Source organism: Bos javanicus, chromosome 11, assembly GCF_032452875.1.
Source record: "Bos javanicus breed banteng chromosome 11, ARS-OSU_banteng_1.0, whole genome shotgun sequence".
Taxonomy (NCBI): domain Eukaryota; kingdom Metazoa; phylum Chordata; class Mammalia; order Artiodactyla; family Bovidae; genus Bos; species Bos javanicus.
Genome location: NC_083878.1, coordinates 104,161,321 through 104,178,094, shown reverse-complemented (window position 1 = coordinate 104,178,094; position 16,774 = coordinate 104,161,321). Strand labels below are relative to the sequence as shown.

The following is a 16,774-nucleotide window of genomic DNA, read 5'->3' as shown; positions in this document are numbered from 1 at the left end:
CTTCCCCACCAGCCTGGAGCAACTGCTCAGCCCGCCGCCCATGAGCCCCTTGAGGATAGGAGACTCTGGTCCCAGAGCCGCGGGAGGGTTCCCAGCCACGCACAGGCCCACAGCTGAGTCTTTCCTGGGGACTCCTCCTTGCCTGGAGGACGCTGCCTCGCCCACCCACTTAGCGCCACGAGCAGCCCGTGGCCAAAGACGGGTGAACACAGCCCGGGACCAGCGGACAAAGCCCAGGCACAGGCAGTCAAGGGCGCGCGGGTAGCAGAAGTGTTTGTAAGGTAATAAAGCCAGTGAAAACCCAGCCTGCATTTTACCGTCACCACGTGCCGGCGGTCCTAAGCAGTAAGACTGGATGTCCCCACCACATGCCCCCCTGGCCGTGCGGAAGGGCCAAGGCCCAGGCCCCAGAGGGCCCCCAGCATCACAGCTGGTGGGGGAGGTGCTGAGGCTTCTGTTGCGACTGCATCACCACCAGCGTCTCCCCGGCCTGTCCAGCTCCCACCCCCACCCCCCGAGGGCTCGCCTGGTCTAAGTCAGCTGGTGTCAGAAGCCCCAGGAAGTGGGCTCTCAAATAGGAGTTTAGTGTGGGGTTCCCCGCCATCGGGGGTGATTCCCTGGCGGTGCACAGACCCCTAAGATCCCCCCCACATGGGGGGCTGGGAGGATACAAGAGGAATGAAGTGTGCTTTGGGTGCCATGTCTCAGGTGTTGGGAGTTGGCTGGAGAAAATGGAAGGGTCCATGGAGGAAGACAGTGGAAGGCTAGGGTGACGTCACCACCTAACCCGCAACCTAAGGCCGAGCCAGAGGGCCTCCTCGGTGTCGCACGGAGACACGCACGTCCCCCGGCAGGACTAGAAAGTGTACCGGAGGCCAGAGAACCAGGCTGGCTTCTCCACCTCACCAAGAGCCCGACCCGGGGAAGACTTGGAGCCTGGGGATCTCAGTGAATCTGCTTGAAAATTTTGAAATCTCAGATTCCCCTGAATCTCAGGGCCTGGAAAGCGGTCGTTCCACCCCTGCAACAGCCAGCCCCCAGCCCTCGCCGGAAGATGGCACAGAGGTCTCTGCCTTCAAAACCCCACCAGCCTCCCTCAGGGCCGTGTCCGCCTCCTCCCTGGACCACCCGGCTGGGGGCTCACGCTCAGACCCCTTTTCATCTGCTCAGGGTGGCCATGGGGCTGCTCAGGGGAGAGGGGCAATCTGTCACGGGCCTGCGGGACCAGCTGCCGGGGGCAGCAGAAGCTGAGGCTGAGTGAGGCCTCAGGAGGAGTCTCCCAGGGGAGCCCTCGTTCAGGATGAGGGAGGACCCACACTGGCAAGAGCCCCAGGAGGAGGTCAGGCCGACACTGAGGGAACGATCCACTCTGGGACCACCGCAGCAGACGGCGAAAGAGTGAGCGCCGGGTGACTATTTTCTGTAGGATCGCCTGGAGGACACGCCGTCTGCCGCCGTGAAAGGAAGTGTGACGGCGAAGAGCCACCAGCACCACTCAGAGGGGCACCCGAGGGCTGGTGTCGGGGGTCCTCGTGGGCCGCGGCTGGTGGCCAGAGATGCTGCTGCGTCTGCTCTCCAGGACAGTCAGAACAAGGGGGCTCAAGTACCGTGATGAGCCGGAAGGTTGCCACGGTAGCCAGGGACACATCTGGACACAGCTGATAGAACAAAGAACGCCCTGGGGACAGATGCGTGGGCCCAGAAAGGTGCATCTCCATCCATCCGATCAGAAGAAATCGAGGGTGGATACGCACGGGGCAGAGGCAGCTGCCACATTAAAGTATCCACCCCTGCTCTATCTCCTGGATCACTTTTTAGACCCAGAATCCACTGAAGGATGGAACGGCCAAGTCCCCAGGAAGAAGGCTCCCCCAGTTCTTTCCCACAAAAACTCACAGCTATTTACGTGGTGAACTGCTCAGTGGAGAAACAGACACCGTGGAACCTGGGTCCATGTGGTCCTCGTTGACCAGGGACCCAAAGCATCATTACTACCTCCCGTTACTGTGAGAACACGTGGGTGACAGCGAATGGCCCCAAGATGACCCTGGTCTGATCCAGAGTCCGTCCACTGTATCCAAGGCTCACCCAGCCCCCAAACGCATACTTGGGAGTTGGCTGAACTCTCATGTTGGCTCCCTGACCTGGGAGCGAGTAGCTATACCATAATTGGGAAGCCTGTGAACCTGAGTCCCAACCTCATCCAAGAGGGTAAATCAGAAACCACATCACATCCTTGGGGAAAACAGAGAGATCGGTGCTGCTCAAAGACCTCAAGGATGCGCGGGTGCTGACCCCATCAAGGCCCCCATTTAATTCAACAGTTTGACCCCAACAGAAGCAAGACAGAGCCAGGAGGGTGATGGTGGACTGCCACAAACTCAGCCCAGCAATAGCCTCACCTGCAGCTCTGGGGCCGACATGGCGGCTTTTCTAGAGCAGATTAATGCTCCCTCTAGCTGACCGTGTGTGGCCATCCGTCTGGCACATTCTCGTCTGCCCCTTCGTGTGTGTGGCTCTGCTCCAGGGCCACCCTGACTCACCCACTCCCTGTCACAACACAGGACAAAGGGGTCTGAACCATCCCACTCTACATGACCTTGATCCTCTAGGTTGACAACATCATGTTTATCAGATGAGTACTCCAGATGCTCGGAGATTAACCACTGGGAAGACTGGCCCCAAGTCAGTGAAAATCTCCGGGTCCAGTCATCAAGGGCAGGAAAGGACCTCTCCTTGAAAATAAAGGGGAAATGACCACATCTCATGCTCCCCCATCATGAAGAATTTTGGACACAACATATTGCACGTCTGGGAGTACTGGTCCAATCCATACACAGGATTTGCTTTGAGTGGGGTCCTGAGGGGGAAGGGCTCTGCAGGAGATCCAGGTGGTGGTGCATACATCCTGCCACCTGGGCCATAGTACCCAGCAGCCCTTGCAGTAACAGAGGAGTCTGTAGTGGAGAAAGATGGACTGCGGAGTTCCTGCCAACCTCAGCTGAGAAAATGATGATGTAGACCCTAGCGTTCTAGAGAAAGGCCATATCACCTAAAACAAATAGATGTGCTTTGGGAAAAGCTCCTGGCAGGCTACAAGGCCCTTTGACCACAGACCATCAAGTGACCAGAGCTGGACAACGTAACACAAGGCCCCACAGCTCCGTTAAGTTCCGGGGTTGGGAGGGCCCAGCAGCAGTCCGGGCTAGAGTGACAGAAAGCTGGTCAGCAGGTGACCCAGCTGCCATCATCCACGACTCTCGCACCAGCCTCCTGTCTTAGCTCATGGCTATGGCGGCGTAGGGCACCCTTCTGACAAAGTCAGAGAGGAGGACAACGGCCAGACTTGACGCTAAATCAGGTCAGCTTGGTCTGGGGGTGCAAGCTGAAAATGAGCTCTGCTCCGGAGCGACCCTGCAAAGTTGCTGTGAAAGAAAACCCTCCCAGTCAGCTTCAGGCAGTGCGTGCAAGGTGGTCACCCAATTTGTGAGGAAGGCAGGGTGGCCCTAGGTAAGAATAAATGCTGACTCATGGACAGTGCAATTGGCTTGGCTGTTGGTCAGGCGCCTGGATGGAAAAGATTTTAAGATCAGGGAGGAGGTGGTCTGGAGAAGGCGCGCCTGGGTGGATTCGGGGAAGAGGGTCTCTGGTTCATCTGTTAGTCCCCTCGGGGCAGCCCCCACCCCGGGAGGGCCCGAAACAACCAGGCAGGAGACAGAAGGGGTTTGCCGGCTGACACGGGCCAGCCTGTGGCATCAGCCAGGCGGGCGGGCTCCGTTCCCGCCATCTCCCTCAGTGTCCACGAAGGCCGGCAGGCCTCCGAGAGCCTCAGAACTGCCTCTGAGCACCCCCTGATCTCACTGACAGTTCCGCTACACTTCCAGAGCCGGGCACGAGGTGGCAGTGACCTTCATTTCCGGACAGGAGCCCTGGGGAGAGTCCTGGCAAGCTGGGCCTAAAGGCTGCACTCTCCTGCCCTCTGTTTGGGCCCCCACCCTGCTACCAAGCCGTGAGCATCCCAGGGCCAGCATCGGGGGATGGCTGTGACAAGCTCTGCCGTGTCCTTGGCACTGAGGGTCTGGGGAGGGGAGGGGAGGACCACACAGGTGAGAGGGTGAGCGAGCGAATAGGCCAATGAATTCATGAGTCACTGGGAGGCCAGTGAAGGAACTCAAGTCTGAGTGAGGGCTGGGATGAGGGCGTGAATCAGCGAGTGACCGGGGGAGTGAAGGAACCACCCCAGGTGCGCACCATGACGTTCAGGCCCTGGTTGGTGGGCCCCTGTGCCACGATGTACTCGATGCCCGTCTCGTACACGTCCATGGGCCGCCGGTACTTGACCACGGTTCCGGCGATGTTGAAGTTCTTGGGGCTGTCCACCTTGAAGTTGCCGTTGAAGAAGAAGTAGCCGGCTTCATCTGCAAGAGCTGAAACACCACAGCTGCCCAGTCACGTGTGCCGGGGTTGGGGGTGCAGGGAGGGGGCTGAAGGGCCAGGAGGAGCGGGACCCCACATTCGGGCTCTCTGGTTAGCCTGGCCCTGTGACCCCCAAACCCTCAAAGCCGGGAACCTCCATGTGGTGTGGGAGTGGCAGGCTCCGTCTGCCACAGCATGTGGCCCTGGCCAGGGAGACGTGAGTCCTCATTCCTAACCAGCCTAAAATAAACAAGGGCTTGTCTAGATGACCCAAGGGTGGCTGGCCCAGGGCCCGCTTGGTCCTGCCATTCTGGTGGCCTCGGAAGGGCCTGGGGATGCAGGGCGATGAGGAGCGTCAGGACCGAGCGGCCAGGTCTAGACACACGCTGGTCCACAGGTGTCACCCAGGTTGGGGCCAGGCCACCAGCCCGGCTCTGCTAGAGATTCCCTGTGAGCCGGGGGGACTCGCCACTCTCAGCTTCCCACCCCGACGGGGCCCTCGCTGAGACTGCAGCCCTGTCCCAGCGTCCCCCGCAGGCCCTACCAGACCACCCCAGGCGGACCGGCCCGGTGCTCTTGCTGGGAGCGTGAAACTCTGCCAGGCTGGGAGACCTGGCTGCCCCTTCTCCCAGGCAGAGCTCCCAGTCAGCCTCTCTCTGAGGCAGGGTGTGGTGGACACTTGGAACCGAGGACCTCGGAAGGACGTCTGCTCCTGGAACTGGAACCCCCACCCCCACCAAACACCCCTGGCAACAGGCTGGAACGTCTGCCCGGAGCCGGGCGGCTGGCCCTCCCCAGGGGCCTCGGGGCTGGCGGGGGTGGGGGGCTCCACCTCGGGGACAGCGTCTCTTCCAGAGGATGTCCCATTCCAGGAACTGGCCTAAGGCGGGGAAGAGCTTAGTTTCCAAAGCTCCTGATGCAACACGCACGGCGGAGCCCGGCAGTTAATTTATTATCAGACAGACACAGCGAGCAGCCTCCGCCCGCTGGAAGAGCACCCTCCGTGCAGCACCATCAAAAACAACGGGGCAAGAGCATGGGCCGGGCGAGGGGACCCGCGGGGCTGGGCTTGCGCACGGGGTTAAATCCCCGGCCCGCGTCCAAAACCCGCTTCCTGACAGTAATGACCTTCCTTCCTGCGGCTTCCCCAGCGCTCCGGGCCGCCCTCGGTATTTCCACGCGTCTGTTTCAAGAACGATGTCTTTGCAGCCAGCTCTGGGAACACGGTGTTTCCTGGCCTCGCCGCCCTCCCCCGCGGGCCACAGAGCAACCGGCCTGGCAGAGGCCGGGCTCCCGCTCGGGTCCGGGGCTGGGGCCTGGAGCCTGCAGACCTGCCGGGTCAGCGGCTGGCGCTCAGGGGCCCAGACCCTGGGGCTGACAGCCTGTGCAGGGTTCAACCCGGGGACCTTTAGCAAACACCCCACCCCCATGCCAGCACTCCCTAGGAAGGGTGGCTGCACCCTGCCAGCCCTGGCCCCCGAGAAGATGCCTCCAGAGGCAGGGAGGTGCATCAGGCTTCGGGGACAGCTTGCCTGCCTGGGTCCCTGGCCTGCCTGGCTGAGATCAGTTGTCAATACCTATCCTCCTTGGCCAGAAAGGGCTCCCCAGGGGTACAGACAAGGTGCATGGCCCCACCAACCTCCAGCCGCACAGGGAGCCCTGCCAGACATGGCCACCCAGGTGGGCCTCACTGCCTTGGCCACCATGCAACTTACTCCAGAATCCTCAAGTCAGAGACCCCACCTGAGTCCGGCTCCCCACCAGAATGGCCAGTGGCCAGAACATCAACTCCAGGCCCCAGGTGGGAGCTTGCATCCCACCCCTGCTTGTCACCCTTGGCTTCCGACTGGCTGCCCACTTCCATCCTGCTCTGCCTCAACCTTCTCACCCCCGGACTGTCAGTCCTCAGACCCTGGGGCAGGACGGGGGTTCAGAGATGCCGCCTCTGGCACCTCCAGTTCTCTCCCATGCCAGGCTGCCCGGAGACGGGGCACTCACTACCTGAGTCACAGCCCCCTCTTGAGTCAAGCTGCCCGGAGTGTGAGGTCTTTCCACACCTGGGACGAGGTCAGCCTCCGATGACTCCCCAGCCCCCACCCCATAGACACTTACACACAGGCAGAGTGGCGGCTTCCAGGGCCACCGCTCTCCTGCAAGGTCAAACGCCCCCCATTCACCCACCACCCCTACATCTCACCCCCTGTAAATCCGCAAGCCCGGCGAGCCTCCCGGGCCCCACATACACACCCAGCACGTCCGCAGACTTCTTCCGCTCCACGATCTGGATGTCTCGGGCGCCAGCCGGGATGTGGGTGACCAGAGAGTAACCTGGGGGAGAGGACAGCGGTGAGCTGCGGGTCGGCCGCGACCGGCGCCTCTCGAGAGGAAAGGCAGCTCTGGATGGCGGTCACCACCCTCTTGCGCTCCTGGTGGGCGAGAGGCAGTGTCTCAGGGCAGCCCCGTCCCCACCCAAGAGCTGCACCCAGGCCCCCAAGGGGCGAGTGCACAGCGCTGTGGGAACCCCCTATGAGTCTGGAGAGCTGACCAGCCTCCCCAGCACGGCCTGAGCGGTACTGGATTCCAAGACACTTTCCCATCGAGGCCATGGGTGCCACGCCCAAATACCTGCCCTGTTCCTCCCGAGGGATGCCACAGGCCCCGCAGGTCATAGATCGGCCAGAGTCAAATGTCCTCGGTCCTGCTCTGCTGCTATCACCAACGTGGCTCTGGGCAAGCTGCTGGAGCCTCGGGCCTCCATGTTCTCATCCACACACAGGGATGACGGCCCCCACGCTCGGTGATGGAGGAGATTCTGGGTAGCTCAGAGTCTGACCCTGAGGATGCTCTCATTATTATGATTTTAGAAACCCACACTGTCATAACATCGCACTGATTTTACAGGCTTGCTACATTAGAAATGTAGGTGAGGGAGCACGCGGCCCCAGCTCGGGGCCTGTCATCAAAGGCCCCGGCAGGTGAGGAGGCAACCACAGAGATTCCCGCAGAGCCCCCTACAAAGGGACCAAGGGTTTTGGGGGCAGGGTCTGAGGAAGGGGGTGCTGCTGGAAGGTGGTAGAGGGTTCGCTGGGGAGAAGGAGGGGAGATTTTTAAAGCCTTAAGAATGAAAAGCCTTCCAGGAGAAGATGGTGAGAAAGTTCTGGAATCAGGTTTGCTGGGGCCGACCCTCAGGTCACCTGAGGAACATGTGGGCCCCCCGGCAGATGAGACGCTTCTACAGGCTGCTTCCCTTCACGGGCACCTGAAGACCCTGAGCTTGTCCTTCCAGCCAGCAGGGTGCCCCTAAACGCTTCACTACTGGCCCTCTTGGTGGGGGCGCAGGTGCTGTGACCTGCAGTGCTGGCCTGATTCCGGGGTGCAAACACTTCCTGTCGCAGTGGCCAATTTCAAACTACCAACCGGTGTCGCTGGGTGCAGGGCTGGGGAAAGGGACACAGTCATCTACCTGCTGCCCTAGTACTTCCGGCTGCCACAGACTCAGCAATAACTCTCGAGGTAAAACGATTAGGAAGTGAGGACTGCGCTTGTTCAGTCGCTCAGTCGTGTCTGACTCTTTGCAACCCCATGGACGGCAGCATGCCAGGCTTCCCTGTCCTTCACCATCTCCTGGAGTTTGCTTAAATTCACATCCACTGAGTCAGGGACACCATCCAACCATCTCATCCTCTGCTGTCGCCTTCTCCCCGACCCTCAATCTTTCCCAGCATCAGGGTCTTCTTCCAGTGACTTGGCTTTTTGCATCAGGAGACCAACATATTAGAGCTTTAGCTCAGCATCAGTCCTTCCAGTGAATACTTAGGGTTGATTTTCTTTAGGATTAACTGGTTGACTTTGCTTAAATATCTCTTATTTAAATGAAGGTTTGTGCATCGTTGCTTAGTCGTGTCTGACTCTCTGTGACCCCGTGGACTGTAGCCTGCCAGGCTCCTCTGTCCATGGGATTCTTCAGGCAAGAATACTGGAGTGGCTAGCCATTGAAGGTCTACATATCAGTTCAGTCAGTTCAGTCACTCAGTCGTGTCTGACTCTTTGTGACCCCATGGACTGCAGCACACCAGGCCTCCCTGTCCATCACCAACTCCCAGAGTTTACTCAAACTCATGTCCATCGAGTCAGTGAGGCCATCCAACCATCTCATCTTCTGTCATCCCCTTTTCTGCTGCCTTCAATCTTTCCCAGCATCAGGGTCTTTTCCAATGAGTCAGCTCTTTGCATCCAGTGGCCAAAAAATTTGGAGTTTCAGCTTCATCATCAGTCCTTCCAATTAATATTCAGGACTGATCTCCTTTAGGATGGACTGGTTGGATCTCCCTGCAGTCCAAGGGACTCTCAAGAATCTTCTCCAACACCACAGTTCAAAAGCATCAATTCTTCGGCGTTCAGCTTTCTCTACAGTCCAACTTTCACATCCATACATGACCACTGGAAAAACCATAGCCTTGACTAGACGGACCTTTGTTGTCAAAGTAATGCTTCTGCTTTTTAATATGCTGTCTAGGTTGCTCATAACTTTTCTTCCAAGGAGTAAGCGTCTTTTAATTTCATAGCTGAAATCACCATCTGCAGTGATTTTGGAGCCCCAAAAAATAAAGTCTGCCACTGTTTCCACTGTTTCTCCATCTATTTACCATGAAGTGATGGGACCGGACGCCATGATCTTCATTTACATACACTTATTTTTAAATTAGCGACCAGCTCACAAGATTCTTCCCCGTGGTTACCATGCACACGTCTACCAGGGGACCATGTGGGTCAGTTCTTAGGACCTCAGACCCGGGATCACGCTGTCTGGGTTCAGACCCAAGTCTGCTCTTTTGGCTGGGTGACCTTAACCTGGTTTCATAGCCTCTCTGCTTCCACACCTGTAACATGCCCAGAGGAGCTGCTGTGAGGTGGGAGCGGGGCAGGCTTGCTGCGCATGGCTCTGTGCACAGAAGGCACTTGGAAGAAATGTGTGGGACTGGCTCCGTGTCAGCCCCCAGGCCCCCAGGCTGAGAGCTCCATGGAGGCACGGGCCCCCGTACCCTCTAGCTCCCGGCACACAGGCGGTGCTCAGATGAGACCACTGCCCGAATGCTGCCTCTGCTGTGTCCACACCCCGGGACCTGGCAGAAGGTCCTGCAGGCAGGTGTGTGCAAGGAAGGGAGGAAGCACACGACGTCTTTGCCCACACTCCTTCCAAAGTGAGCCCTGCAGAGAAAGTGGCCTGTGCTCACTGTACCTGTCAGGCATTATTCAGAGCCCTGTCCAGCTGGGCCTCCGCTAAGACACCTCTCCTTTTCTTACCCTGACCCTCCTCAGTCGGTGTGTTCATCCCTGGGTCCCACGTCCAAGCTCTAACACTAACTCCGAAATTATACATCTGCTCTGCCTCCAGGAGAGGCACGGTCCCAACAGCCAGGTCCTTGGGGGCTCTCCAGGGGTTGGTTCCAGTCCAGACATGCCTTGCCTCTGTGGGGGACTTCAAGTAGGCAGTTCCCACCCTGCACCTCAGTTTCCCCATCTGCTAAATGGGTTTTGAGCTGCCCTGCCTCTCCCAGTCCAGAGGCTGTGATTAACCCAGTTTAATCCCACAGCATTAACCGAGACCCAAGAATGCCTCCAGTTTAACCCCGAATATTATAAGCGACATCCCTCCAAAAGCGTCAAGTCCCAGCACATGCACGGACACCCTGTCGGCCCAGCCCGTAGACCCCAGAGCTGGATGCTCCGGTGAGGCCGCTGACAAGCCGCGGCCTGGGAAAGAGAGGGGCCGGCTCTGCGCTGGGTCGGCCAGGCCGGTGGGACCCAGTGCGTCCTTTCAGCCCTGGAGACTTGGGTCTGAGAGCTCAGCCCCCAGAATCCATGTGCCCAGGCCCCACCCTCAGGTCAGCGGCGAGGACTGAACGCGTGCCTCAGTTTCCCCCTGTTACGAGCGGGGCGAATACCTCCTTGTAGGCTGTGCTGAGTTGGAGGGGGTCCCCCAGCCCCGTGCGTACCAGGGCACCTGGGATCCAGGGGTGCGAACACAGAGCTGCTCTCAGTCCTGTCCCCAAGGGGTCCTTCCAGAGCTGCTGGGCCAGCCCCGCCAGGCCTGGGCAGAGGATCGGGGGGGCGGGGGCCAGGAGGGGAAGAACCCTGCACGGTCACTCGGCGGCCACAGGCAGGCTGCCGCAGGCCCTGGACCCAGGGCGCCAGAGGCTCTTACCCAGGTGGGTGTTCCCTTTGCGGTAGTTGCCCGTCACGTGGGTGCAGCTGCTCCCGTCGCCCTGGCAGACGCCGCACTTGTCCAGCGTGTGCGTGGAGAAGAGAACCCCGTCACAGCCGATGGGCTGCAGGAAGGGAGGCGGAGAGGCTGCTGGGAGGGCGCCGAGGTGAGACCCCGGGGCCGCCACCGCCTGGGCGACGGGGTGGGCGGCGGGCGCGAGGGCACCGGTGCTTGCTTCTGCTACAGTGTTGAACAACCTCACATTTTCCAGACACGCAGACCCCGCGCAGGTCGGCGAGCTTGCAGGACGTGCCGTCGCGGGCGGGCACCATGAGCTGCCGCTGGCCATCCACGGTGGTGCAGTGCAGGTCACATGGCTTGCTGGAGATGTGCACGTAGTCGTCTGCGGGGAGACGGGGGTCTCAGGGCGCTGCAGGGCCGGAGTCGGGGACCCGATGGAGACAGCCCTCTGTCCACGGCACAGAGGGGAACACTGAGACCTGGAGAGTGGAAGGGACTTTGCCCAGGGCCTCAGGGGTAGAAACGGGGACTGAGATGCACGTGATCTGGCCCAGACAGGCTCCCAGAGTCCAGCCTCTGCTGCCCTGTGAGTAGTGGGCAGCGTCCCCTCTGCGGGAGGTCTGAGCCGACTTGGTGGCCCCAGGCTGCTAGTCCTGGGGACCCTGCACCTCCTCCGTGAGCAGGAGAAGCCAAGTCCGGTACACTGTTGCCTAAACTCCTGGGAACCTTCGACAAGATCCCCCCCTCCCTCTCGGCCTGTTTCCCCAACTGCCCACCCGCTGGACAAGGGCACTCCCTCCCGTGGTCCCCAGGGGCTGGCCACAGGGCTGGATCCCTGCGGAACGGGCCCCTGCTGGGTGGCCCAGGGCCGAGGTACCCGGATAGAGTGGCTTCCACTGGTGCCTGCGCCCGTTGTACACGCGGGAGTTGAAGGAGATGCACTGCTCCTCGCGGAAGCTCCTCCCGTCCGGCGGACACTCCTGGGAGCAAGAGGCAGGGAAGGCGGCTCTGGGAGGAACTCGGCCCGACAAAGGCATTTTTGTCCAGGCTGGGCAGGAAGTGGCTGCAGCCGGCACGGCTGTGCCAGGGCCGAGGCCCGCGGGGTGGCCTCTCCTCCCCACTCTCAATCTGTCAGGCTCTCTGGAAGGAGGGCGGGGGCACCGGGCCTCCAGGCCCACGTGTGCTGACCCTCCCGCTGCTGCGGGCTGGATCCCGTCACCCCCCACCACCCTGGCCGTCTCCCCCGCTGCCCCGGAGCTGCGGGGACACCAGCCTGGCCTGTGCTCTCCCTGCCTCCTGTGGAAAGGGGCCCATCTGCGTGTCTGCAGCCACAGCCACGGGGCCCGGGACATGGGCATTGACTGAATGGGCTTGACTTCGTGGAAGAGGAGCCCAAGGAGGCCAGAAGCCCAACTGGCCAAGTGTCCCTCCTGTGCTCGAGTCTGGAGGGCAGCTGACCCACGAGGCTGACCCAGAAGCCAGTCTGCTCACTTCCACCGACCCCTGAACTCCCACACGTGCACACAGACACAAGGACACACAAGGTCACCTGTCTGCCCCCCCACCCCGCCCTGGGGGTGGGGTTCAGACTGGCTCGGGCCCCATCATCGTGAAATGCCTGGAGGCCAAGCCAGAGTGGTTGCTTCCAGCCAGCCCGGCCCGGCCACCTTGCTGCAGCGCGAGGTTAACAGAGAAGGTTCGGGGGCTGAGTGCGTGGGCACGGAGTGGGTACGTGGGGGCTGCAGCCGGAACGGGGCCGCCTATGACATCAAGCCTCCCTGGGAACACGGTTCACCCTGGGTGTAGGGCGGCACAGGTGGCCAGAGATCTCAAACCCTGAGGTCACATGAGAGCCCTGCCAGCAGAAGTGGGTCCTTCCCGCTCAGATGCCCGCAGCCCGTAGTGGGCACCAGGGACTTGACTTGAGGCAGGGAGTGGAATTCTGAGCCTGGGGACCCCCACCCCAACTTCTGTTCCTTGGGATGCAGGGGGCAGGCCCAGGACAGAGTATCCACAGGGCTGGGGCCACCGGGAAGCCGTCTGGAGTCCTGCCTGTGACGGGTTGTGGGGGGTGGGCGGTGGTCCAGCCAGGCGGGCCTCACCTGCACTCTGCATAGCTGGTACCTCTTGGACGTGCCCGTGCAGGTCCGGTTCCCGGCACCTGTGACGGACGTCTTCCTGGAGGGAGGACCCGGGCTGTGAGCTCAGGTCAGGAGTGGCCAGCTGCCATCCTGACCCTGCTCCCAGCCCTCCCCTGGACCACGCCCCCCAGCCCCGAGCCTCTGCGGGCTCCTCTGACCGAGGCCTCCTTCTGCCCCACTCCATCCCCGCTGCTCCAGCAGAGCCTGCTCCTGTCACAGGCACCCCCATAGTTTCAGGGTGCGTCTCAGCCTCTTCCTGGGGGAGGGGCAAGGTCCCATTCATGTCTGAGTCCTCAGCACACAGTGCACAGTCTTAGGCCACAGAATTAGTGATGGCAGAACAGCGTTCACCACGGGCCCGGCCCTCTGCTAAAGAGCGCGCGCACGCGCACACACACACGGTCTCGCATTCTCAGAAACGTCAGGTGGGCGCGAGCATAATCTCCGCTCCACAAAGAGGAAACTGATACTCAGAGAGGTTAAGTGACTTCCCCAAGGTCACACAGCTAGGAAGTTGCTGACGCAAGATGTGAACACAGGTCTGGCCAGCAGTAACCACCGCACCGTAGGCTTACCCGGTGTTTATTCACCTCGGGTCTTCAGCAGAGAGAAGGCCAGGGTGGGCCTGACCACTCCTGAAAGAGCCCTAGGCAGGTCCTCTTTCCCCAGTGCCCCAGAGAGGGATGAACTGCAGGACACTCTTGCCTGGGACCCGACAGAAGCCGTGTCCCCAAGGGAGGCCAGTGAAAAGACTGACCGGCTCAGCTGGCCTGTGCAGCCTCAACCTGAAGGCCACGTTCAACCCGGGCCCCCCACCCAGCAGCTGCTGCCCGCCTCCCCACCCCACTCCAGTCCGGGCGGCCACCCCACGGGCCCCGCCTCCCCGCCCCCTGCAGTCCGGGCGGCCACCCCACGGGCCCCGCCTCCCCGCCCCCTGCAGTCCGGGCGGCCAGCCCCACGGGGCCCCGCTTCACACCAGCACCTCTGCTGCAGGCAGTGCCGCTCCTGGGACGTCACCCCAGCCCCGCAGCTGCGGGAACACGCCGTCCATTTGGTCCACTCTCCCCACCAGTAGGCGGTGGCGTCGGGGCCCACCTCCAGGCTGTTGGACGTTGGGCTGTTGTCCTGGGTGAGAGGCCCCACGACGGTTAAAAGGAGGCTGGAGCACCTGGCCAGACGGGCCTGCCGACCCCGTGCCCTGGACGGGAGGACACAGCCCCCTGGGTGGGTTGCTCGAAGCCCCGGCTCAGACCTCCAGGGGGGTCTCCGAGGGACCTCCCAGAGAGCTGAGCACCTCAAGTGCTGCCTAATCTTGAGATCTGGAACCTTCTGGGGGCTTGGTGGGATCCTGATGCCAAACCTAACCATCCTCTCTGGCTCCCAAGTGGCCTGTGGAAAGGTGCCAGCCAGCCTGGGCTCTGCAGGACCCAAATCCACCTGTCCACACGCTACACCCCGGGCCTTCGTGCTGAAGGGGAGCACCCCATCCCCACAGCCCCCAGCCTGCCAGACTGGCAAGGTTGCCGGAGTGGCCAGAGCCCCCGCCACCGCCCACCCAGGGGCTGGCCTGACCGGCATGTAAAGCGTGCTCCTGGGAGCAGAGGGTGCCCCCAGGCCCCTGCCCTGCATCTTGCCATGCAGCTCTCAGCGTCAGCCCATCTGGGTGAGGGCCTGTGCTCCCCACTCACCGTGGTCCCTGTGGACGACACGCTCCCAGTCACTAGGGCCACAGCCAGCAGGGGCCAGGCCCATCGTGAAGACTGCCATCTGCCCTCCATCCTAGGAAGCAAGGCCACAGTCACTGCCAGGCCAGGCCCAGCTCCCCTTGCAGGCGGCCAGAGTCTGCTTTGGTGAAAAACCCCCCAGGGGCCCCCCCAGTGAGGCCTGAGATTATCTGGGATCTGTTGGTAGTGGCTGCCTGCCAGCCCTGTTGGGTGGGCTCCGTGAGTGATTGGAGATGCCTGCCATGGGCTTGAGACCCTAGAATGATGGTGTGCGTGCTAAGCCCATTCCACCAGATCTGAGGGCATTTGGGGACATGGGCCAAGCTTTGACTTGGAATACCTGAGCTCCTTGGAGGATGCCTGGGGAGAAACCCAGGGACACAGATAGGCCCAGGCTTCACCCCCTGGATGAAAGAGCTAAGGATCAGTCTATTACCTCGGCCGCTGGACCTGGCCCGAGCAAGAGCACCCTGGGGTTTTTGTCTGCTTAGCACTTGCTGACCTACACGGGAGAACGATCCTTCCCACCGGCCATGTGGAGCTGCTGGAGTGGGTGTGGGTGCGGACTGTGCCAGGCCCTCCCTGGACACAGCTGCTCCCTGCCTCGGAGGGACCCCAGGCTGCGCAGAGCCCAGGCACCTCTGTCCCCTCCCTCCCAAGAGAAGACACGCAGCTCGCACCTCTGGGCTCTTGGCGTGAGGGTGACCCAGGGCCACCCTGGGGCTGTTCCCTTCCTGAGAAGTCCAGCACCCCCAGCCCAAAACATGGCTTGACCTCCCTGCTACGGTTTAGTCACTCAGTCGTGTCTGACTCCTTGCGGCCCCATGGACTGTAGCCTGCCAGGCTCCTCTGTCCATGGGATTTCCCAGGCAAGAATCCTGGCATGGGTTGCCATTTCCTTCCCCAGGGGATCTTCCCGGACCCAGGATCGAACCCGCGTCTCCTGCACTGGCAGAAGGATCCTTTACCACTGAACCACTGGGAAGCCCATACTTGTCCTCCCTGCCAGGGTTTAAATCAAGGGCTGCCTCCAGCCTCCTGGGCCCTCAGCCTCCCTTCTGTGCCCCTGAGATAGAAGTACCAGCTGGGGGCCCACAGTGACCTCTGGCCAGGGTCTGTCTCAGGTCCTGAGTGTCGCTTGCCAACGGGTTGGAGGAGTTTCGGAAACCCCCAAGCCCACCCCCTCTAGCCCGGAACCAGAGAGGGGAGCCCGTTTGCCCAGAGCCACACAGCATCTATGTGGCCAACTAGCCCCCAGACCCCAGAGCAAACAGGGATAAGTTCCAGGGAAAGATAGCAGAAAGCCCCCGCCACCGGACGCCTGCCAGCCCTGAAAACAGCTCCTCATCTGCCCCCTCTCCTCCATCAAACCCTCACCTCCTCGTGGGCTCAAGCACCTGCAAGCGTCCAGGAGCTACGCCAACGCCAGCCTCGCACCCCAAGAATGTCTCTCTGCCCCAGATGGGGCAGCAGTCCACCCCGGAATTTGGAGCTGAGACCTCGAGATCCGTGACTCCCCAGCCGCCTGCCTGCCTGCCTGCCTGCCCGCCCACCACCCGGGGGCTGCCCCTCCCCCACAGGCCCCCACCTGCACCCCCACCAGCCCCCCTGCCAGCACGGACCCCCGTCGGCAGTCCCATTGGCTTGTCTGTGGCCCCGGCTCCTGCCGGCAGGCTGAAGACAGGTGCTGAGCCGGCCGCACACTTGGTTTTCATTAAGGCTCCCAGACAGCCGTGGCTGCAGGCCAGGCCCGGCTCACGCGGGATCCAGCCCTCCCTGGGGTCCAAAAACAGCCGCCACCGGCCAGCGGGAGAGGCTTGCCCTGCAAGCGAGGGCTTCGGGCTCAGGGAAGCTACAAGCTGAGGGACCCCCACCCACCGCCCCGGGCTGGGCTCAGAGGGTCTGGACCCCTCCCCAGGAGCCCCTGCTCCTGTTATATAACGGCTCCCCGAGGGGCCAGGGGCTGACCTGCAGACACTGGGGCTGCACCTTCATCCTGGGCGGGCAGCCATGGGAAGGGAAGCCAGAGGCGGGGAGGTGGCCTACCTGGCCGGGCTCGGCAGGGTGTCCTCGCGGGGGAAGGGGCCGCGGCCGCGGGCAGGCTAGCCAGGTGCGCGGTGCAGGGGGAGGCTGGGACGCTGAGGGCCGCAGGCTGTGCCTCTCTCCCTCCTGTCTGCTCCCCCGCCCCCTGGCCGCCTCCCTCCTCCACTTCAAAGCGCACCCACGAGAGGGGGTTCCCAGGGAGGCGCAGCCCAGCGGCGGCCGGG

The 16,774-nt window shown here is 61.8% G+C and overlaps 1 protein-coding gene across 2 annotated transcripts in view; it reads right to left on the bottom strand.

Annotated features, from left to right (window-relative positions):
• The window catches only part of ADAMTSL2 (ADAMTS like 2), a 33,222-nt gene extending 16,580 nt beyond the window's left edge, over nt 1-16,642 (bottom strand). For both annotated transcript variants that reach the window (XM_061434128.1, XM_061434129.1), the window contains exons 1-9: nt 16,554-16,642; nt 14,472-14,562; nt 13,766-13,908; nt 12,745-12,820; nt 11,520-11,622; nt 10,879-11,024; nt 10,622-10,745; nt 6,664-6,744; nt 4,252-4,427 (exon numbers count right to left, since the gene is read on the bottom strand). In XM_061434128.1, the coding sequence (XP_061290112.1) occupies nt 4,252-4,427; nt 6,664-6,744; nt 10,622-10,745; nt 10,879-11,024; nt 11,520-11,622; nt 12,745-12,820; nt 13,766-13,908; nt 14,472-14,561 (939 nt within the window). In that variant the 5' untranslated portion in view covers nt 14,562; nt 16,554-16,642. The remainder of the gene's footprint in view (nt 1-4,251; nt 4,428-6,663; nt 6,745-10,621; nt 10,746-10,878; nt 11,025-11,519; nt 11,623-12,744; nt 12,821-13,765; nt 13,909-14,471; nt 14,563-16,553) is intronic.
• Nucleotides 16,643-16,774: the final 132 nt, after the last annotated feature.